Source organism: Copidosoma floridanum, unplaced genomic scaffold (assembly GCF_036245765.1).
Source record: "Copidosoma floridanum isolate Cflo_tuat_1 unplaced genomic scaffold, Cflo_Japanese_pri ptg000021l, whole genome shotgun sequence".
Classification (NCBI taxonomy): Eukaryota; Metazoa; Arthropoda; class Insecta; order Hymenoptera; family Encyrtidae; genus Copidosoma; species Copidosoma floridanum.
In genome coordinates, this window is record NW_028321898.1 from 21,737,003 (window position 1) to 21,758,715 (window position 21,713).

Consider the following 21,713-nt stretch of genomic DNA (forward strand, 5'->3'; position numbering starts at 1 on the left):
AGCCAATCACAACAATCACAAGCAGCTATACGCATGTATGTATGTTCTAAACCGTTTGTTTACATGCAAGAAATTTTGCCTGATTTTGGCTAGAGGGGGCGCAACCTCTGTATCGGCTCGGAGCGAATAGCCCTCCATCCAGGCGGAAGGCAAACGCTCTCCTCCCAACAGGTAGAACCAAGAATCCCGCGAAAATTCAAGCGCGCAACGTCGCTTACCACTATCACCACCAAGAGGGTGGTAGCGCCAATATCACCCACCACCAACCAGCCAACTATATACATCAGCATTCCTCTCTCTCTCTCTCTACTTCATGTCCATAATTGCGTCACACGACGACGATAAGATAGGTATAGGGTGGTACAACGATGACGACGATCGATGCTTGAAATAGCGCACCAAGGGCCGTGTACACCTAGTACGCGGTATATATATATATACAATGCGCGCTCCCAGCAGCGCCGAGGACCCCCCACCGCCCTTTCCTCGACGACGGTGGCTCTCCTTCGGGGCCCTCCATCCCCTTCTCGTACCCCCGTGCTCCTCTCTCTCTCTCTCTCTACACACCTATATCATCATCATTGGGCGCGTATATTGCTTACACAAGTATACTCTCGGCTCGTGTGTGTCTCTGCCGTGTAAGTTGAGCGCGTACACCACCACCCCCTCGTGAGAGTCTTCCGCAGTTCACTGGGGGGGCACAGGACGTGTACACATGTTCCGTCGCGCGATCAATAGTTATTGTTAAACGAGCTTTTATTTTTCCCGTCTCTCGCTCTCGCGTTCATCGCTACGATTGTTGTTGTTATTGTTGTTGTTGTTGTTGTTGTTGTTGTTGCCGTTGTTGTTGCAGACAGAGAAGACACCCACATGACGCGGAAAAAATGCCCCCGTAATCGGCAAGGCTGATATGGCCCGGAAATCGTGAGTATATATATATATAATATTCTCTCTAAACAACCAACAACCCCCAACATTGTGTAAATATACATATGTATGGTATACTGATGAAATAGTTTAAAAAAAAAAACCACACACACTGTCTCGCGTGTACTCACGCGCACACGCACACACATGCAATAACCTCCCTTTCTGCACCCTCGCTCTCATGCCTATCGATTATCACGCGGACGTGCAGCACCCGCGCCTACGTTTTACACTCCTGCAAGCTTCGCCGCCGTCTACCCCTATTGAGATTTTTTTTTTTTTTTTTTTTTTCCTTTTCAAAGCATCTTTCTCTCCTAGAGATCGTCTTGGGGATTCCCGTCTGTTTTTGCTGCTCCCAACTGTCGAGGGATGTGGGATCGCACGGGGTCAATCGAAGAATGCCCTGGCTATAGATAAGTGTGTGAGTGCACGGAAGGGGGTCGCGTGATCGATGGTACCGAGTACAGGAATGAAGCTCTGCGGCTTTTGCTGGGTGTAGTTGTTGCACCGACCCTCACCGGTTGAGCATCCCCGTGGGGTATCGAAGCTTGCGTATGGAAACTTTTTTTCCCTCAATTTCTAACAAAAAAAAAAAAAAAAAAAAAAAAAGCTAATCGGTGTAAAAGTCTCCATATGCCCGAGGTTGTGAGGGAAAATTGATCGGTTTAGTTTACAAAGTTCAAGGATCCCAGCCGATGCGCTTATTTAATTTCCGTCGTCGCCCACTTTCTTCATCTAATACACGCGTCGCACCCACCCCTCAATGACTCGCGGCCTCTTCTTTCTCACCCACTCGTGTGTACGTGAATCAGTGCATTATAATTATTATCATCATCGTTGTCATATCCCTGGCAGTTATGTTTTTCTGCACTTTCGTTAAATTAAAAAAATTTATATACGTTTATGGATTGAAAATCCAATGGAGGTCTTAATGGGATATTATTGCTCTGTTGCACAACACAGCGGTTTGCATAATTCCGCGGATGGAGCGTTAACGTATTTTGTACCCTTGGAAAGTATACAAATTGATCAATTGCCGTGCAGTTCCAAGAAAATTTAATTTTATCGTGTAGTGGAAACAAGTTTTGCACCCGATAAGAGATAATGTTGCATTTGATTCTCGAGTATTTTCATAAATGCAGAAGGTGACGTACTTTTAAAGCGGCATCATCGAAATAATTTTACAAAAGTTGGACGTAACTATTTCGAGCTAGATCGATTGCGAGCAATATTGGAATTCTTTCACTTTAAGGAATGTGATATTCGAAGGGGTTTTTTTTTTATTTTTTTTTTTAGAAAAATTACTTGACAAAAAAGTTACCATACCTTCCAATTTGGGAAAATTCATAGTTCTACCTGGGAGCATCTTGGAATTCATATTTTTCATTCAACGACACAATAAAGTATTTTAAGCATGAATGACAAAACTCGTTTGACGAAATTGCATTCCGAATTGCAGTGTTTCAATTTTGATTTCTAAATCGGGTAGAAATCGATCAATTTTATGAAGCAAGTGCTCTTAATTTAATTATTTTAGCTAAAAACGATACATAGAATCGAGGGATCGATTATTAGGGATACAACAACTTTTCACTCGTCTTGGATTGGAAACCATTCGTTTCAAACCAGTGAAAATGTCGATTTTGTTTGTGAGTATATTTAAATAAAAATACGACATACGTCATCTTGCAAAATCTGTATTGTTGACTTTAATGTGATTTTATTTTTCCCTCATCGATTCGCAAAGTTTGAATTGATGAGTAGTAACAATCTGATGAACCGTTGCCTGGAATTCAGTTCACTTGAATTCCCAACTCCAAATTGAGATTGAGAAAAAAAAAAAAAGACATTGCCATCGGTTGAATCGATTTAAAAATAACTTTGTCCCTCGCAACTCCGTCCGAAGCATTTCGTGAAAAAAATCCCACCGACTCTCCCGCAAAGCACGAAATGTTTACTGCACCTCTCGATTGTTGAATCTTTGAAAAAAAAAGAAAAAAGCCTTCACCTTTTGGACAGAGAAAAAAAGAAAAAGTAACCCCAGTCATTAGTATACACAACCACCCCCTCGGTACACCTACCCCCCCCCCTCAGCTCGCATAAACGACAGTAGATCTCGTACGACTGCTACGTATAGGTAACAGCAGGGTTCTACCCCTGACCCTGCACTATGCTTTACCAGTACACACACGTATGTATAAGCATTGTTGGCGTAACAAAGACACCTACAATCATTCTCTCTGTCCCCGCCACCCCCGTTATCCTCGCAATAAGAGACACACCATGCGTACGTCTATTGTAACGCGTCTAGGTACGTACTACAGTCCACCACCACCACCACCACCAGGTATAGGTATAACGCGTAGGTAAGGTGTATCGACTACGTAGGTGGAGTACGAATAAGATAGAACAAGGGTGAGGCAAGGAAAGGACGGGTGGCGGGGGGTGGCTCGGCTTTGGCCCCGGTCGTGTGCGCGCACCACGGATAGTCACGTAATATATAGCCGCATCATGTATACCCATCACGGTAGAGCGAAAGCGAGAGTGGGTGTATATATATATATATATATACCTACAACGCATACACGGACAAAACGACGCGCAAGGGCGACTTTTTTCACCCCCCCTCCCTCTCTGTGGCTCTATGCTCGCCCTGGCTCTCGCTCCGGGGGAGGATGGATACGAAAGTTGGTATACGTTGGCGGTGGGTTGGTGCGCGGCGGGACTCGTATCTCCCTCGCGGCAGAGATAGGGTGGCTCAGGACGGGCACACGCGTCGCGAGAGGCTCTCACTGTCGGCGATCGATCGAATATCGCCACACACCGAGTAGAGTACACTTACTTACGTCGGCCGTATAATATAAGTGTGTACAGTGTAACGTGCGCGCTTGGCTCTCGCATCAGGTGCGTTGGTGTCTTTTTGTTTTATTTCTTGCCTATCCTATACATGTAAGTGCTTACATCTACCCTCCACTTTTTTCCTTTTTTTCATCTCACTGTATCCATATTCTCGACAACGTAGTGGCTCGAGCAATCCAGTGACCACAAGTGTTTGCCTTTTTCTCCCTATCTGCTATACTGTATGTGTATGTACGCGTATGGTGGATTATTGTACGTATAGTTGAGGGAACTACGGCGAGGATTGCGCGTCGTTGATCCAGGGTTTTTTGCGCGGCTGGCCGCTCGCGCTCGTTTCATTGAGCGACTCCCCGTTTCCCCCCCCCCCTCATTTATTGGTCTTTCCCTTTTCCGATTTGGGCTCGAGCACAGGTCCAACCAGGTGCACCCGCGACATGTGATGCACGCGAGGTACGTGTCGGATTAATCGTGTTTTCTGTTCGCGCGCGGCGCGGGCGGGTGGCGATCCGTGTCAAGGTTACCGAGATATCATGGATTAAAGCGAAAGTGTCCCTTTGCCACTTGGATTTCACAGCGACTTCCAATCGCGTCGAATAAGGTTTGGACCAGGTGCCAAAGTGGCCCGGCACACTTCCTTGGCCCACAAAGGTAAAAGTAAGAGGAGGAGGCGTACTTTCGGGTCAATATAACGGAGGAGACCCGCCTGAACTTTTCTACCCCCGTGGCCCACGACACCCCTCTTTCAAACAAAATACGGGGGGTGTTGTACCAATAAAAAATTAACCAGCTCGTCGCCGGCTGATGAACTTTGATCAACGTTTCTCCTCCACGTGGGAAAGAGCTCTACATACATGTATGTCCCACAGTTTTCAACATTCCTTGTCCGTGCGTATACAGCGAGCCGCTTCAACTTTGCCGGGCGAACAGTTGAGACCAGTCTTTGACGACACGACGAACTTAGAGATGCCGAGTACGATTTTTTCCGCCACCGATAAAAAAAAAGAAAAGTGCTCTTATGTGTCGGACTGTACCGCAGAGGGATCATTAGCACTAAAATGTATGCGTGGTCTTTCTGTGCGTACCGTTTCACTCTTTTCCACCCACAAGTATAATTTTACCGAGCATCACCATGTATATGTATGCACCACTTGTGAGTATATTGTAACGAACCGTGCCTATACCTGTGTGAAGAGGTAAAGCGCGAGCATTGTAACGCGACCCAAAAACCTATAATTAACTGATGCACAACCTACGTAACTATAACCGGGAAACTTTAATACATTTTAAAATGTATATCAACTCATTACCGTGTGAGCAATACACGCACCCAGTGTTACTAAGTAATTGTACTTTTGTAAGTATACGCATACTTTGTAAGAGGACCATTTTTCAATAAGCGTTGCATATTCCACCTTTCGCCGAGTCGTGCAAAAGCGTCGTGTGTGACCTTCACCTCCATTCGCAGCCCGGCCCCATCTATAACCATTCCGATTCCCCTGTATATACACCCACCCCCTCAGTTAATATCCACCGAGCGCCCTATGGCGATTGCTCTCGGCGCGCTTCGCTGAAAATCCCATTGTTCCGTCTCGTCTTTCCGTTATTCCGCGCAAAATGAGCCTATCTCCTCGTTTCCTTCCTCCCCCCGATGGTTTATTCATCCGACACATTTCCATACGAATTTACAGCCCATTTACCTTATCGACTAAAAATAACGCCTTACCTTGAATTATTAAAGGTAATGGCCCAACTCTTACGGTACATAGGACGCAATGACTCTAGGGAAGAAAGAAAAATTAACACGTATAAGTGTATACAGTGTAGCCCCCCGCTCCTTCACTCTCCGTCACAATTGTTCCACGTCACCACTGACTTTCGGCCGGTTTGCTCTCCTATACATATAGTATACGTATAGCGGGGGGGCGCAGGAGTCGCGCGAATTTCTAGTTTCCCCTACCCCTTCTTTCTTTAGGGGGCGACCAATCGATAAGCCTCCGGGCGGTGTGGCTCTCTCGCCTCCGTTTCGGGATTTCGTTCGATTCTCCAACGATTGTTCACATAATTTTCTTCTCTTTTTTCTTTCTTCAAACGTTGGATTTCATTTGGAACTTTTTTTTTCTCCCCCTGTGGCCCGGAAAATCCATAGTGTTGAGGTTTTTCCTTTTCCGAGGAGGATTGAATCGCGGGGGGCTCTTTTTTCCGTCTTGCAACTGCATCAAAATAGCTTCGGACGTCGTTGACATTTTTTCGCTCATTTCGCTTTTGATCCGGTGATTGGTAAGCCACACTCGTCCATCGGGTGGTTTATCGAGTTGGGGCGGTTTTGTCATCGGTTTATTGACCAATTTCCGGAGGGGGGGGCTCCCACCTTCCTGACTTTGGTTTAATATGGTACAAGTTGTAATGGCAGAAACGGGGTTAAACGATCGAGGAATGAAAAATACCTCCCCAGCGGTACCATTACCTCGATTCATATCGATTTTTCTCTAACTGCATGTTTTTGAAGTGATCTATTATGGTGCACTTTGCGATTCAAACTGGTACAATTTTTGAAGAATAAATTATTAACCAGTCGACGCCGTCGCGAGGATGCATCAATCATTTCAGAAATAATAAAGTACAAAATTAACGATAATCAAATTGGAAAATTTCCTTCTTACCTGTAATTTTATTCCGTTGCAGGTCAGGTTTTTGTTAAAATTAATTGCCCATTTATTGATAAAGTATTCGTAGTCTGTGGAGTAACGAAAGTGGATGGAAAGAAAAAAAAAACTAAAAATTCGTTTGCCAGCTCTAGTATTTTCTCCCGTTTGCCATAAAAAAAAAAAAAAAAGAAAGTTCTCCATCGTTCGTGCGCTTTGAAACTACCGTCCACCTATTTTCTCGATAAATTTTTCCAGCCAAACATTTACGTATATACAGGGTGTACGCCTCCGTGAATTAATTTTTCGACGCACGCCACCCTTTGGCACACCCACGCTCGCCCCAAAGTGCCCACGCAAATAGTGTATAATTATATACTGTGAAAGTTTCCTCTCGGAATTTCTGGGCTACCAGCAACAACAACAAATGGGCATCTGGATCAGCCGAACGAACCACCTCCAAGGCGCTTACGTTGGTCCCCCACGCGCGAGAGAATCAGTTTCCCCGCAACCGAGAGACCTCGTGTGTATAACTCGCCGCAAACGCATGTGTATATTATACATAGGCGCGATGTAAGTATATAACAAGGCTTCATCTCCTCCTTCTCTCAGCTGGCAGGGGATCAACGTCGCGATAGTTGCTTCCTTTTTTTTTTTTTTTTTTTTTTTTTTACTTTCCTCCAGTGCCATTTATTTATCCCCATTTTTGGGTGGTGATATCGATTAGGTCTGCGCTCGCAATGCACCAATTCCGCGAAAACACATGTTACGGGTACATTAGATTACTGACGTATACATTTAAACCATTTTTCACCCATGAATACTTAAATGGCCATTTATACTTTTTATACCTTTTGTGTTTTATTTTCGTAGCGTAAAACAACACCTGAATGATAACTACGACTACTCCCTCATAAATGGGTAATGTCGCGCGTTACGCACGCGTTGAATTATCAATGCTATACGATAATACGCTCAACGCACTTTGCGCCCGCATGTAAGCGATGCACGAGCACGTGTTAATTTTAGATTCGTGCTGCCCGTACTTACAATTGCTCGCTAATGTTGGATCAACTCGAAAAGACTTTGCGATGAAATATTGATGAGGGCGCGTACAACGAGAACTTGGATGTTGGGTGCCATTGTCTCGTATATCAATCTTTCATTCGAACAAATTTTAACGTGGTAGCACGAGAGCGAGCGAATCCACCCCGTCTGACCTGTACTCGGGTTTTACTACTGATTTTGGTCTTGTGTGACTGCAATCATTGTTTCCTGATGATACCCACGCCTGTTAAAAAACACGGGTATAATTTCAACCTCCCCTCTCCCTCCCAAAACACTTAAAAATTCAAGCGTGTTGAAGCGGAAAAGGTGGATGTCCCACAGTACTAAAGCGGACGAAATGTCCCAATAGTCGGTCACTTTTTTCCATTGGGTACACATGCAGGTAAAGTCTGAGTAACTACCCAATTTATCTATGTTGTGAAAATTTATGCATTGGAAAAATCAGCCGAATGATCGACTATTGGGACATGACCGAGCACAGGAACATCGGCCGTATGGTTGAAATTTCGTATTGTGGTGCTTAAAAAACAACCAACGCGATGTGTCGTAAACCATTTGGCCAAACCTATATTGAACTAAGTCTTTCTCGCGCTTGTGAGCTCGTTAAATCTGTGACAGCCAAATTTTGTCACCCCCCACAGCCCACATTGGGTTTTTTCACCCCGCACCAAAGTGTCCAGACGAGGTGAACCACTTGGCCCACCACAAACTTGGCGCGACGTATTCGACAAAAAGCCAAACGCGCGCACACGGCGACACACTTGGATTAACATCGAAGCTCAGTACTACTGATGCAAATGATGGTAACTTTGCTGTTTTTGACCCGCGCAGAGGCCCCCGCATCACGGTAGCTCTTAGAGGATGCACAAGCTAGCCAAGGGCCTTAAGAAGAAGAAAAAGCAGAAGAAGGGCAAGAAGGGCGAGGACGCGGAGGAGTTCGAGCCGGAGGAGCTCGAGCGGTACAGGCGCGAGAGGGCAGAGGCCCAGCAGAAGCAGCTCGAGGCAACAGCGGAGCCACCGGCGGCCGCCAACGACTCATCGGCAAGCGGCCCCGACGGGGGGCCCAAGAAGCCGGCCGACAACGACGAGTGGAAGCGCTTCCAGGCCCTGACCTCGGGCATCGACACCGTCCTCAAAAAGACCCAGGACGACCTCGACCGCATCAAGTCGACCTCGTTCTACCAGCGCAAGGAGAAGGAGCCCGAGCCCGACCCGGAGGAGAGCCCCGAGGTCCAGGCGCGCCGGCAGGAGCTCGCCAAAAAGTACGCCGGCTTTGACGAGCACGGCAATCCCATCGAGCTCAAGGACGAGCAGGAGCCTGCCGAGGACAAAGCCCTACCCGTCACCGAGGACGGTTTCGTCGAGGTGCCCGACGACGACGACGAGCACGACGACTCGGCCGACGAGGACATCTTCGACACCGCCTACGTCGACGTCATCCAGAACGTTGACGTGCAACTAGCTTACATCCCCGACAGCCCGACCGAGGAGGAGTTGGGCGACGACCCGTTCGACACTAGCCAAGGTACGTATACGTTATATGATGTGTCATCGGTGCCCAAAATGGGACTGTGAAAATTGGGTGTTTCCAGCTGACAAGGTACTGAAGATTGTGGACACAAAGACGGGGAGGAAGCTCGTAAGCCTTGGCAATGCGGCGGAGGTGCTCGCCGGTAGGGTGGACCATGTGAGCACGTGCAAGATAGGGAGGAACCGGCCGAGGCAGGCCCAGGACTTGCTCATTGGGGACTTTGACGCGGAGTTGCCCGTGGTGCAGGTGGTGGACGAGGACGCGGCGCCGGTGGTGATAGAGAAAACGTTGCTGGACGACGACAGCGACTTGCCGGACGTCGACCTGCCACCCGTTGATCTGACCAAGCTACCGCCTATTCTTAGCAGGCCGATCACGCCCGCCAACCCCGAGGACGCTGCCCTGACCGGCAATTCTCTGGACATTGGTATAGTTGATCAAATGACTATGGGTGTACATTATATTTTTAGTATAGGGTGTTGCAAAGTGGAGGGAAACCAATGATTCGGTGATGCAAGTATTTATGTGTCCGAGTACTTACTCCTGGAAAAAAAATTGATGTCGATATTTTTATGTTGTACGTGGCATTCTACTGAAAATGGCATATTTCGAGGGCCACAATGGACAAACACTTGAAACGGGTTTTTCATTTTTCTAAAAATTTTTTTGTACCGTCCGTGACCAAAATAAGCTAAAGTTTTTAAGGCCCTGCTGCATCTGCACGAGAAAATTTTTTAAGAATTTTTTTTATCGTATTTTTCAAAAATAGTAGGGTTACGGTTTGGAAAAATCATCTTAAGATCATGATTATACCACTCACGGTGAGAACTTCGATGTACTGAGCCCTACTATTTTATACTATATACTATCTGAGTCGATAATAAAACACTGCACAAAGGTATGATGCGATTCGTTCAAAAAAAGTAGCGTTACGTGAAAAAAAGTACGTTTGTACCTTCAGTGATAAACATCCCTTGAATAATTAGGCAAGTTTCCAGATCGATATCTCCTTAAACAACTTTGTATTCGGTTGGGACATAAAATATGCCGTTTTCAATGGAATGACCCATATATATTCTACAAACCAATATAAATTATCCTAGCAAACATGTTTTCTTGAGATTTCTTTTGGATGTCTTGTAGACTTCTGATGTCTATCTGAAAGACATCTTAGGAGAGTTTCGGAGGTAAATTTCTCAAAGATGTCTTTCAGATGGGCATTAGAAGTTTACAAGGTATCTAAAAGGAATTTCAAGAAAACGTGTTTGCTGGTATTTTACGAACGAATATATAATACATTAGTTTTTACTTTTACCATGAAGTTCATCACGTAGTGTACGTACGTTCAAAGATTTCAAAAAATTGGTGGTCGAGAAATACTATCTGTAGTATAGTAGATAGATGCATTTGCAGCGTTTCTTTTTACAATGTGCATCACAAAATGTTCGGTAATGTCAAAATTATAAAAACTATCAGTAATGCGTCTGATGAAACTCAACTATTGTTGATGCATAATAAACGTTGTATTAAACCGAGACAAGTTAAAGTTTGGTACAAACGGAATAGAAAAAAACAAATGTACCGTACGAACGAAAGAAAGTGAGATTGTCGGTGTAAAATACCCAATTTTTTGCAATGATAATAAAGGGTACGCGTTGAAAGACATTTGTATCCCCCAATATTGCCGTCGGTATAAATTTAACACGAATAACACGAGTGACGTTGTAAAAAAAACCTGTTTGTTATGTGCATAGTTTCCGAGTTCGAGCTTCTGAAGGACAAGACCATCCTCGACGAGATACCGGTGTTGGACGAGGAGGAGTTCGACTTGGAGGCACCCACTGACGAGCCGGTCGTGCTCGAGGAGCCCGAGGACCCTTTCGCGGAGACGACGAGCCTCCAGCCGCAGGAGCTCGAGATAGTCGAGGTCGCGTTCGAGGTCGCGACGTTCGTCAACGAAGAGGTCGACCCGTTCGACACGAGCTATGTCAGCAACATCGAGCCCGGCCAGGCGGAGCTCAGGGTCATCGAGTCGGAGCTGCTGAGCAAGGAAACAGGTAATACGCCCGCACGCCCACTCTAAATTTGAAGAAAAAAAAACATCGAACGTTATGAAGTACAGAAGTCAGTACTGGAAGAAATGCCTTTGAAAAAATACTACTACTTTATTTAATTCACTTTTTTTTTTTTTTTTTTTTCTAAATGAATATCAGAAAAGACATGATTCGCGTTAGAAATGCGAGGAAATCCACAAAAAATATCCCGTTTTTAGGGCTCTTTTTACTAGTAATTCCATGTACTATGGGAAAAAAAAATTTGAACACGAGGTTTAGTTCAGGTGACACCCTTTTCCCACGAAATTTTTGCATGTTAAAATTACATCCATAGCTATCACACGTATGGATATAATTTAAACATGTAAAACGCGGAAAAAGGGTGTCACCTGAACTAAACCTCGTGTTCAAATTTTTATCCTCATAGTACGAGTAAAACGAGCCCTATCTCGAAGGTGTGCCTCAAAAAAGGTTTTTGTTTATTAAAATGGGGGACAAAAATGGAATATTTTTTATGGATTTCCTCATGTACACATATAAATATGATGTATACAAAAAAAAACCTTGTTTCGCAACATTGTCCAGAACACGCAAAATCGGCACCCAACCAGCGAGAGCTCAAATTCGTCAAGCCGGAGCTCCTGGAGGACGACGACGACTTCGACCCCCGGGCTGAGGAGACACCCACAAAGTTTCCCGAACCGTGCATCGAGGAGGAGGAGTACGAGCAGCAGGCCAGAAGCAGGGGGAGGAAGCCCTCTAGGCCCGAGGCCCTCGAAATAGCCCCAAAGGTCGTCGCCTTCGAGCTCCCGGCCCCCAGCGGGGCTGACCTACTGGTCGCGGGCGAGGAGGAAAAGGCCCTGCCGGGCAAGCCCCTCACCCCGTACTACCCGCAAAGGTCCATCGAGGAGGTCCTGCCGGCCGAGGACGACCCTTTCAACACATCGGGCATCAGCATCGAGCCCGGCAAGACCGAGCTCAAGCTACTCGAGTCGGAGCTACTCAGCGAGGACACTGGCAGAGCCCCCGACGGCTTGACGCGCAGCGTCAGCGAGCACGAGTTCGAGCCGCGGACCACGCCCGCCCCGAGTAAGAACCGCCGGCAGAGCGACTTTGGGCCCGCGGCAAAGAGCTCCGAGGAGGTCATCGAGTCCCTCATCACCAGCAACCGGAGGAAGGCCCTGCAGAGGCGGCAGGACAGTATATTGGACACGGCGGTCGAGGTGACCGCCGCGCCCCTCGTGCCCAACGTCAAGCCGAGCACGATCGAGGAGGAGATCGAGTTGGCGTACAAGGATCCCTTTGACACGAGCCACATCAGTAAGATCGGGCCCGGCCAGGCGGAGCTCAAACTCATCGAGGACGAGCTGAGCCAGGTGCCCGAGCCCCAGCCCATCAGGCTCCACCCCGTGATCGAGCTCGTCGCGAAGCAGCAGCAGCAGCAAATCGCCGTCGACGACGACCCGAACTTTGACCCCAGGGCTGACGAGCGGCAAACGGACATTCTCTGCAGCCTCGACGTCCAGGGGGTCGCGCCGGCCGACAAGGTTCTCACGCCGATACAGGACACCGACTCGTTCGAGGACGTGGACCCGTTCGACACGCGCCACGTCAGTATAGAGCCCGGCAAGACAGAGCTCAAGCTCCTCGAGTCGGAGCTCATCAGCCAGTAAACCCTCGCCAATCAGCGCCACACTCGCCGCCATGGATTCCAAGGGTGGCAACCCGTTCCTCGTGGACGACTACCCGGCCGCGAACACGGCCGCCTCGAACCCGTTCCTCCAGGACTTTGGGGAGCCACTGGCGGCGTCGGCACCAGGTGCGGAGGCCAACCCCTTCTTCGACTTTGTGGCGGACCAGCAGCAGCCATCGGCGACAGACTCGACGAATCCTTTCGCCGCGTTCGGGGTGGAGGAGGCCTCGGTGCCGGAGCCGGAGGTCGGGGTGTTTGTCACCCCGGAGGTCGCCTCCGTACCCCAACAGCCAACGGCCGAATTTTTCAGCCTCGAGCCCGAGGTCGCGGAACCTCCACCTCCCGCGGTTGATAGTCCACCTCGACCGGTAGCCGAGACAACGGTGGCCCCGAGCAAACCGGCGAGGCCACCACCTCCACCGAGGCCGGGACCGCCACCTCCACCCAGGAACACCAAGGACCTCATCCTGTCGGTGACCGGGGCGATGGACGAGACCTCGAACCAGATGCTGGACCGGCTGCAGGCGACCCGCACTCCCAGCCCGACCCTCATGCATTCGCCCTCGCCGACGCCGGAGCACAGCTTCGCCGACTTGCTCGACGTCGAGGGCAGCGTGCCCGAGCTGGCGTACGACGCCGGCGCCGAGGCAACGGCACAGCAGCCCCTGGCTGCTCCTGTCACTGCCGCGGACGTCGGCGACGGTGGCCCCCAGGACATGCTGGGCCTGTTCGACGCTCCGCCGGCCCAGCCACCGCCCACCGCGTCGCGCAAAAGCAGCGCCGCGAGTGCAGGCGTGGGCGTCGGGCTGGCGGACGCGAGCCCGCCCGCTGTGCCCTCCAGGGAGGCCACGCCGCCCAAGACGTCGCAGCTGCCGGAGAATCCGTTCTCCGATGCCGGCCAGAAGAGGCCCTCGCTCGTCGCCTCGCCCACGGGCACCGGTACGCTACTCTTTAAATTTCAACAAGATTCTCCCTGGTGAAAAATCAGGGTTGTCTATTCGCACCCAGTCGATATAAATTTCAATTCTAAATATTTATCAGTAATCGAATGAATGACATTGATCCAAATAAAGATATAATTGTACCTACCCGTGGCACATTACCTCAAGTGTTATCAACTAATTTAAATAGTGAAACGTTAACTTGGTAGAAATAGTGAATTTTCATTATCATGCAGTGAAATCCACTATTTCCCAGTGAACATTCACCAGTTCAAATGAGTTATAAGTATATACAACTCTGAAATAGTGAAACGGCCCGTTTAACTGCTAAAATATAATGTATATTCACTACCTTACTATTTGGAAAAAGTTACTTATAACCATTTCAAAATCAGAAAGATCTTGTTACCGCTTAGCTCCCTTTACATGCATTGATATATCTGTACGAAAATTGTAGAAAGCGAGGCTTTCGTGGCCCAGCCGGAGGTGGACGCCACTTTAGCGATGGACCATCAGGCCACCAACGTGTTCGGGGACGTGTCGAGCGCACCGGCGATCGACGCCTCGAGTTTTTTCTCGACGGCCGCGACCACTCCGGGCGAGGCTGTTTACGCCGACCTCCTCGGGGACCTCGGTTCGAGCGAGCCAGTACAAGAACCCGCCACCACCGTGGACTATACCTCGACCGGCCCAGCCACCGAGTATGCATTGTCCGGATACGGGTAAAGTGCATACATATGTGGATGAAAACAAGGGTGTCTTAATTGCCAATCTCGGGTTTCATCTAGTGATTCGGGGTTTTCTTGTTTGTTGTAACAGCGCTGCTGCCGGTGACGTGAGCTTTGGCGAGTCAACGACGACGACGACGGTGGTTCAGCCGGTCGCGGACGCGTTCGACGCGTTTGCTTCCAAGTTCGACAGAGCCGGCGAGCACGACGCCTCGTCTGGCGGGGATCCGTTTAGCGACCCGTTCACCGGTGCCGGGGGACATACCGCCATGGACACGAGTAGCGACGGTGAGTCGGCGAGCTTCTTTTTTTTTTTTTTTTAAGAAACGAGCGGGTTGATTCGCTTAGTCTTCTTTAATAGCATTTCAATTTTATATTATTTCGTTATCATGTCCAACTGAGTATTAGTATTAATACGCTTACTTTGAATGGGAAATAACAAATTTTTATGCTACCAAACGCTTTTTTAGCCATTTTAAAACGTTTTTCGATATTAAGGATATTATTATATTTTCAGAGAAAACATTACTGAACAAAAATGTTTTGGCTTAATGGGCTCCACGACTTTTGTATTGAACACTTGGTTGTGGAATTTAAATTTATTTCCATAACAAGCAAAAAACGTTTTTTCCCGCTGTTTTCGTATCTATTTTGCTTTGTAGAGCGTCTGCATTGTGATACGAAGCTAAATGTGAAATTTAAAAAAAAAAATTGTATTCTATATATTGTGATACATGACTTTGGTTTTGGACACAAACGTATCAAATTTGTTAGAACTTATCGCCGAAAAACTAGTTGTTATTTTGTCTAACAGCGCCGATAAGTACACTAAATATGCTGTCAAAATGTTTGAAACTTGACATCAGCTAACCCTATTGTTGCGGTCCAATAAAAACCAATAAAAAATTCATTGATTTTACCATAGGATTTTTCTATTGGTTTGTTATCGGTATTTGCACCCGTAAATCCAAATAAAATCCGAAATGGTCAAAAATAGATTTTCTATATCATTTATTATAACTGGGACATGATTGAACAAAAATAAATTGACCAATTTATGTCATACCATCCGGATGGTAACACTAAAACGGGGGGACTGAAGTATTTTTTACAAAATTCTAATAAAAATTAATAACTAACTTTTCTTTCAATTTACATATAAAATACTCTAATCCCCCCGTTTTGATGTTACCATCCGGATGGTATGACATAAATTTGTCAATTTATTTTTGTTCAATCATGTCCTAGTTATAATAAATGATATAGAAAATCTATTTTTAACCATTTCGGATTTTATTTGGATTTACGGGTGCAAATACCGATAAGAAACTAATAGAAAAATCCCATTGTAAAATTTTATTGGTTTTTATTGGACCGCAACAACAGGGAAGACAATCACTTGAGTTGATCGAAAAACTTGATAATGTACATACGTACTTCCACTCTTCCACACATACAGTATGTGACCAACTCGTGTCACTCTCAAATTTGTTTTATATTAGAAAATAGACGATTTAAAAGTGAAACTTTGGTTTGAGAAGAAAAAAAAAAAACTGCTTCCGAAAGGATAACAACGATTGTCTTTTCAGTATGGGGCGACTCCACCGCGGTTTCGGACGGACAGTCGTTGTCGGGCTTTGACGACGCGGACGGATTCGACTCCTTCCTTAGCATGACGGCACCCCCACCCGAACTCGCAACTTCCAGGAGACGAGGCTCCGCCGACTCGGACGAGGCTCCGGACTTTAGCGTCGTCATCAAGTATGACACACTCACATCATCAAAAACGACCACCCGTTGACTCGTACTACTGATTTTATCACATGGTGTCCAAACAGGCCAAGGGAGGGAGACCACGTGGCGTACCAGGAGAGCGGCCCTGTCCCCGTGCTGGCCCCACCACCCAAGAGCCCCATGTCCGCCGCTTACGCGGACAACACGCCCCGCTTCAACCCGTTCGACAAGCCGGCCGAGTTCGCCCAGGACGCCCTGACCGCCGAGGGCGCCTTCCCCGAGCTGAAGAGAACCGACTCGCAGGTATGTACTATTTTTTCCCATTTTCATACGAACGAGTAACGGCAAAAGGAAACTCGTCCATCCATCAGGAGACACCGCCGACCCCGTTGTTCGACGAGGACGTGAGCCAGCCCCTGGAGGAGTTCCCGCGGGTGCCGTACGTGGGCGACGGCTGGGAGATGCAGCTGCGCTTCCCCATAAAGAAAAAAATCACTGGCCAGCGGTTCTGGAAGAAGGTGTGGGTGAGGCTGGTCCACCAGGGCGACAACCCCGTGGTGCAGCTGTTCAACGCCAAGGGGGACAAGGATCCCTTCCAAGAGTTGCCGTTGCTGGCTTGCTACTCGGTCTCGGAAATCGCGGCCCAGCAGTTCGACCAGTACGGCAAAATATTCACGGTCAAGCTGCAGTACATCACGTACAAGGAGAGACCGGGGGTGAGGCCGGGACAGGTGACCAAGGCAGAGCGCATCACCAACAAGCTCAGCCAGTTTGCCGCTTACGCCATACAGGGCGATTATCAGGGCGTCAAGGAGTTTGGCAGCGACCTCAAGAAGCTCGGCCTCCCCGTCGAGCACGCCCCCACGGTTTGTTCCTTTTTTTTTTTTTTTTTTTTTTTTTTTTTTTTTTTTTTTTTTCTTTGTGGAGCCTCCCGTAGGCTAGATCGCGTTGTTGTTGGTGTCGTTGGGACGTTTTCGAGTTTAGCGGTGATTAAAGCCATGAGAGCCTTGCATTCGAGTGGCGCGCGGCACTTTTTTTCCTTTCTTTTTCATCTTTTCAGCGTTACGTGGCACACCGTCAGTGGGAAGGATACCGTTCTTCCCTTTGCCGTGTCCCGTTGGCGAGGAAATAGTAAAAATTAAAAAAATGTACCGCTTGCCCCATATCGAATTGCTTAAATTTGCTGCCTGTAGCCTTTTTATTTTGGCCCCTGGCCCACCTGTTTGTCTTTTTTTTTTTTTTCACCCGAGTCAGCGTCTTTAAGTACTCGTGTGGCGCGGGTGCTTCCGCTGTGGCCTCGAGGAGACTCTCTCGCCGTCGTCCCGCCCCAGGTCCACGCGAAAAAGCCTCTTCGTCGTCGTATCGGGTGAGCACGCCGTTTGCCAGGTGCTTTCAATCACGCTCAACTTGACAAACGCCGCTTGTTTTACGTGTATAGACGTGCAAGTGTGTGCACTTTTTTTTTCTGGAAAGGGTTTTTGCACATCCATGTGTACACTATTGACTTTTAATCGATTCGAGAATGTTTCAATGAACTGGCTCGAATGCGTTATGTGTATATGGCTCGAAGTAAGTAAACACTTTACCCAAATCAAGTTCATCATTTCTCATTGGCTGCTGATGACTTTTAATTATTTCTCTCTCTTTTTTTTCTTTTTTTTTCAACTCCTCACGTTGCCTAAATTTTTTTTCAATTTCACTTTTTAAATCCAAGAGTGTCAAAGTACACATGCAAAGCGTGTAGTTGAAATTTCCATGTTAATAAAAAACTCAACTATTGTTTTTCTTCTACGATTGACGTAACTAAACTGTAGAGAGTAAAACATTTCTATCATAGATTTTACAAACTTCTGAGCGTGTAAAATCTGTGACAGCCAAGTTTCTCAACTCCACAGCTTTCCCATACATTGGTTTTTCCCATTCAAACGTGTCCAATTTCATGGAACTGGCTAACCACTTGGTGCACCATAGATTTGGTTGTCCTCAAAATTATTATCCACGCCACCACAATGTGCTATATGAAAAATAAAAATTTCAACTACACCCTTTAAACGTGTACTTTAACACACTTGGATTTACAAGCCCGTAGCAGCTGACGAAAGAGCTTGGCTTGAGTAAAATCCTCACAAAGCGCCCAAACAAGTAGCAATTTACGTAGAAACGCTTTTGCGCTGATTTGATTGATTTAAAAAATGTACTCTCTATACTTGTCTCTCCCTGTTCTTCCGTGCCCACTGCTTACTCGGAACAATGTCTATGAACCGTTTTGACCATAAACACACACACACACACAAAATGGTAAAAAAATGGACACACGAATAATAAAACACCCGATTTCCCCGCGGCTCCCACAGTCGGCGCAACTGTTCAAGTTCGGCTCGCAGACGTACGAGGACATGAAGACGTTCTCCATCGCGATCGAGGAGGCTCTGTTCAAGCTGTCGGCCCACCGGGACCGCGCCCTCCAGTACAAGATGGAGGAGGTCCAGATAAGCGTCGTCGACGAGTTGTACGTCGAGCAGAACGTCGACGGCCACGTCGACAAGCAGATAGCCCGCGTGCGGCTCTTTTTTCTCGGCTTCCTGTCTGGTGAGCTCATCCTTTTTTTTTTTCTTTTTCCGCAAATTGAAACGAGGGGAAGGACAAACAAAACAAAAATAAAAAATAACGTACTACTCTCAGGCATGCCCGACGTCGAGCTGGGGATCAACGACATTTGGAGGCAGGGCAAGGAGGTCGTGGGCAGGCACGACATCATCCCTGTGGCCACGGAGGAGTGGATCCGCCTCGAGAACATCGAGTTCCACTCGTGCGTCCAGCAGGACGACTACGAGAAGCTAAGGGTCATCAAGTACGTTTACAACTCTTGTGTTTTTGGCCAACATGGACCCTATAGCTTCCCATTTTTTTTTTTTGTTTTTTTTTGCAAATCAGTAAAACAATAATTTTTCTATGCTCAAGGTTCAAGCCGCCCGACGCCTGCTACATCGAGCTGATGAGGTTCCGGGTGAGGCCGCCGCGGAATCGCGAACTGCCCCTTCAGCTGAAGGCCGTGATGTGCGTGACCGGCAACAAGGTACAGCGCTTGTGCGAATAAAAAAATAAAATTGAAACAAAATAATTGATGTGTGGATACGTAGGTGGAGCTGCGAGCTGACATTCTGGTGCCGGGTTTCGCGTCGCGCAAGCTCGGCTGCGTGCCGTGCGAGGACGTGATGGTGCGCTTCCCGATACCCGAGTGCTGGATCTACCTGTTCCGGGTGGAGAAGCACTTTAGGTACGGCTCGGTCAAGTCCGCCCACCGGCGCACGGGCAAGATCAAGGGCATCGAGAGGTTCCTCGGGGCCGTGGACACGCTCGACCCGCAACTCATGGAGGTCACCTCGGGACAGGCCAAGTACGAGCACCAGCACCACTCGATCGTCTGGAGGATGCCGAGGCTGCCCAAGGAGGGACAGGGTACGTGTCCGACCAATCGAGGCTTTTACCACTTCTTGTTGGGGGAGGAAAAGGACCAAATAACAATCCTTATTTGCAGGGTCGTACACGACGCACAATCTCGTATGCCGGATGAACCTGACGTCCTACGACCAGATACCGGAGAAGCTGACCGAGTACGCGTACGTCGAGTTCACGATGCCGACGACCCAGGTGTCCCACACGATGGCCAGGAGCGTGAGCTTCCAGAACTACGACGGCGACAACCCGCCCGAGAAGTACGTGAGGAACCTGTCGCGGCACGAGTACAGGTGAGAACGACTTGGGACCAAGGGGTGTTTTTTATTTAGCCGAAATTGCGATGATTATCATCGTCCCGGTTTTCCCGTCGACAGGGTGGAGATCGAGCACACGCAGGGCGAGGGCCCGGGCGCCTACATAAGCGCTACGACCCTCAGCACGCCCAAGAAGACGATCGCGGAGTCGAGCGGCGACGAGTCCTCCATACCAGAGGCGCCCGCACACCCACCCTCGGACTCGGACTCTTCCGACTAAGGCGCCCCCGCGAATCGTTTGGCTGGATATTTTGGCACGACTGCTCAAGCTTTTGTAATGGAAGGGACCGTGGAAATTTATGGCACCCTGTACAGCCGAGAGAAAGTTATTTTTACGCTCCCGATGTAGAGCTGAGCGTCGCGAAGGCTTTTAAAATATATGTTGCTCGTCCCCGAGTATATACCTACATATTATATGTATATAAAGAATATAGAGGTGACGTTCGGAGATGGCGAACGGCAAGTGACGTGTGTCTGTATGAGCATATACAGTGGAGGTCATGGAGTGCCAGTCAAGTGTAGCCGGAGATCTATTATATATATGTATTGTATACCTGCCAAGAGAGAGGAGAGCCACGCAAGAGTGTGACGCGGGTTCTCCAATTTTCATTGTGCGCTTTTAATTTGCGATACACGTGTGCCCTCGAGCGCCACTAGTTCTCTCTCCCTCTTTTCCTCTTATTTGCTCGGCGCCTGGAGGAATTAATGCACCGTCGCTCGCGTCGATACGAGCCTCACTTTTTCGTGCCGTGAGGCCATTTTTTTTTCCTTCACTCCTAATGGCTCTGTTTTTATTGTGCAAATTTTTTTTTTTTTTTTCTTCTTTTTAAGGCTGATGGAGAGAGGGAGAAATGAAAAATCAATCGATACCAGATTACAGTGAATGGAGGGCAAGTGTAGGTAAATAATGAAAAATATAACAAAATGGGATAAAGAAATCCTTGCATGTGATTCCGTTGCGTTTTATGGTTGCTGTATGACAAATACACGTATATAAGTACTAAAAAAAAAAATAAATAAATAAAAATTATATCGTTGACGCGTACACGTGTGGACACATGCTTACATACATCGTATTATACAAATTTATAAATTAGTCGAAACTTATACCATTGATTACGCGAGCACATGAGTTACGCGTTGCTTCGATTTCGCATTAAAGTTGCACGTTTTTCGGGTTTATCTAGTCACTTTTATCGGATTCCGCACGAGTTGGAGCGTGATTCAAAAAACAAAATAAAACGAAAACTCGTGTTTTACTGCATTTAATGGCTCGTATGTATGAGAATTGGTTTTTTTTTTTTTTTTTGCTGTAATGTGTCACGTGATTTAATGTTTGCATTTCAATTGCGATCGACTGTTTGTTCATTTGGTGTTACGTAGCGGTAAATTTAGCACGAAAACTCGAATGAGAGCTGTGAAACGACAACGACAAATAGTCATTCGTTTGTTTAATCGTTTACTTTCCACTCGTTTGTCGTAGAGAAATGAAAAAAAAAAAAAGTACATTGTATAGAAGAAAAAAAAAAAAACGAAGAGACGCGCGTGAAGCGGTACGTGCCTCGTAGATTCGAAAAAGTTGCAAGGACAATACCTACCAAACTTTTTTTTTTTTTGCATTTTTTTCGCGTTTTAGCATAAAATATACCGTTAGTAGAACGCTTACGCGAACGTATATACAAAGCAAAAAAAATATATATATAGTGTACGCGAGCGTAAAAGTATATAGATAAAAGCTACAGCTCGGATTGTCTTGATTTTCA

General features: G+C 47.2%; 1 protein-coding gene across 1 annotated transcript; it reads left to right on the forward strand.

Annotated features, from left to right (window-relative positions):
- Window positions 1–712: 712 nt before the first annotated feature.
- Window positions 713–20,786, forward strand: LOC106641748 (uncharacterized). Its single transcript, XM_023389531.2, is given in 18 exon segments — window positions 713–924; window positions 8,328–8,516; window positions 8,565–9,021; window positions 9,089–9,454; window positions 10,782–11,084; window positions 11,667–12,752; window positions 12,754–13,713; window positions 14,173–14,437; window positions 14,535–14,731; window positions 16,033–16,204; window positions 16,282–16,480; window positions 16,549–17,043; window positions 18,532–18,766; window positions 18,860–19,028; window positions 19,139–19,253; window positions 19,318–19,636; window positions 19,716–19,926; window positions 20,011–20,786. Coding segments are annotated over 17 exon segments (5,868 nt in total). The 5' UTR covers window positions 713–924; window positions 8,328–8,357; the 3' UTR covers window positions 20,171–20,786.
- The last annotated feature ends 927 nt before the right edge of the window (window positions 20,787–21,713 follow it).